Genomic DNA, 2,500 nt, shown 5'->3' with positions numbered 1-2,500 from the left:
GTCCTCATCAGTTCACAATTCTGATTCATGGTGATACATCTGGACGAGAACGTATTGGCTGCAGAGAATGAAACGTCAAGAACAAGAACAAGTCGAATCGAACCCATGACCTCGGCGCTGTTCATACCGTGGTCCACTGGAGGCACTAAAAATACGCTAAAAAAAGACTAAAAAACTACACAAATCAATCAGAATAAAATCATAAATACAAAAAAATGACCCAAAAGCACATGCATTACATTCAAAATACACAGATCATGTAGAGAGACAGAGAGAGAGTAATTAGATAATATAATATATTAATGTATTATATATTTAATATATAAGTTTAGAACATTTCATTTTTATAGATTTTTAAATTGTATTTTTTTAATTCTTTATTTAGAAAGACATACAATGCATTCAAAGTATATAGTTATTCCTGTTATATATATACACACTATACTTTATCTCTCTCTATATATATATATAGTGTATTCCTGGGAATCAGACCCATCTCTACACTCTACTGCAGATGTTTAAGGAATGTAGGTAAAAAAATAGCAAAGTGTGTTACATTTTTAAAAATATGATTATACTAAATTATTTTTTTAAAATAAGTAAATAAAAAAGGAATTAGATTGAAATTATATTTTTATAATATTTTATAGGTTTTATTAAGTTTTATCGTTCGATACTAAAATATTAGATTAAAAAAATTATTTATCCAAAAAGACCTATGCTGCATTCAAAGGACATCACATCCCCTCTACAAAAATGATATTATTGTTTTTATTAAATAGTAAAATCACAAAAATGTATAAAATGAATACGAAAAAAGTTTTTGTTCATATTTGTAGTGTAACACTAAGTTAAATTTGTTAGCTAGGTTTTCAAGACTTTAAACGTGTACAGCAGTACTGTTTGGCTTAGTTCTGTCAGATTTTCCAGCGCTCCCGCTCATACTCACCCAGACACGTGTGGTGACCCGAGAGCGTGTATCCATGACGACAGGAGCAGCGGTAACTGCCCATGGTGTTGTTACAGTGGTGCTCACATCCTGCGTTTGCTCTGCTGCACTCATCCACATCTACACATCACAAACACACACGCACACACACACACACACACACACACACAAACCGTTAGCAGCTCGGGACTCAGGGATTGGCTGGAGCGGTGCCGGTGGGCGGAGTCAGTGTTGGACGGTGGGCAGAAAGTCACTCACACTTTCCTCTGAATCATCAGAGACGTGAATACAGCTCTGTGCTGAGACTGATGAGTCACGCCTCCATACAGGCTACATTCACTTCATGCACAGTCGCTAACGTGTTCTCAGTGGTTGTTAACGTGTTGCTAAAGTTGTTCCAACTGATAGCCAAAGCAGTGACTGCCAAATGTGTTGTTATGTGGTTGCTAGGGTGTTCTAATATGTTGCTAAGCAGTTGCTAGGGTGTTCCGACTGAATGCCAAGGCAGTGATTAGCAAATCTGTAACTATGTGGTTGCTAGGGTCTTCTAACATGTTGCTTAGCAGTTGCTAGGGTATTCCTACTGATTGTTAAGGTAGTGATTTCCAAAGTGATTGTTGTCATTTGATCTAAATGGTTGCTAACATAGCTGCTATGCAGTTGCTAACCCTGTTCCGAGTGATTGCATGGCAGTTGCTAGGGTGGTCTAACTATCTGCCAAGGCAATGCCTGACAAATTTGTTGCTAAGCAGTTGCTAGGATGTTTAGGTGTATTATTTGGTTACCACACTGCTAAGCAGTTGCTTGCAATGATTTGTAAGGGTGCTGCTATGTGGTTGCTAAGGTCATCTAATTAGTTGCTATGTAGTTGCTAGGGTGTTCTGGGTGATTATCCTAACAATAAGTGTTGCCATGTGTTGCTAGCATGGTTGCTAGCACAGTTGCGGTTGCTGCTGTGTTCCTGAGTGATTGCCAAGAGATTGCTATCTGGTTGTTAAAGTGTTCTAACCGGTTGCTAAGTAGTTGCTAGGGTGTTGTGGGTGGTTTCTAGGGAATTAATATGTTCTGAGTAGTTGTTTGCAGTTGCTATGGCATTGCTAGATGGTTCATAAGGTGTTCTAATGAGTCTTAACTTGGCAAACAATATTCATACTGGAATTCTGAAACTGCTTAGCTCCTACTGACTCAGAGAAGATGATGGATGATCCTGCAGGGTTGGAGATCTACTAGAACAAACTGTGCTACTTTAAGAGCATTGTGCATCATCTGATACGAGCACCGGTCAGCAGAAGAACAGCACAGGAAGTGCTGCGTCATTCACATCCTCAATGACATTCAGAGCTGAACTCCCCCATCAATATGAGACTGAGATGTTCCTGACATCTTCAAAAATATAGACCCAAGCAGGAGACTCAATTTTTGAAGCTATAGAATATATAACCATAATGAATGTATGACTGCAGTACAGCTCATAAACCCCCAAAGATGCTCTCTGATTGGCCAGCTATCCAGTGCATTTCTACTGGCCGAATTCCTCAAACATGTAACAAA

At 38.6% G+C, this 2,500-nt stretch overlaps 1 protein-coding gene across 2 annotated transcripts in view; it reads right to left on the bottom strand.

Moving 5' to 3' along the window:
• gas6 (growth arrest-specific 6) overlaps positions 1-2,500 on the bottom strand; it is a 15,411-nt gene that overhangs the window by 7,548 nt on the left and 5,363 nt on the right. For both annotated transcript variants that reach the window (XM_043246771.1, XM_043246780.1), the window contains one exon: positions 950-1,069. In XM_043246771.1, coding sequence (XP_043102706.1) covers positions 950-1,069 — 120 coding nt within the window. The remainder of the gene's footprint in view (positions 1-949; positions 1,070-2,500) is intronic.

The sequence above is a fragment of the Puntigrus tetrazona genome, chromosome 1 (assembly GCF_018831695.1).
Source record: "Puntigrus tetrazona isolate hp1 chromosome 1, ASM1883169v1, whole genome shotgun sequence".
Classification (NCBI taxonomy): Eukaryota; Metazoa; Chordata; class Actinopteri; order Cypriniformes; family Cyprinidae; genus Puntigrus; species Puntigrus tetrazona.
The sequence above is the reverse complement of the archived record's forward strand: the minus strand, read 5'-3'. Positions and strand labels throughout refer to the sequence as shown.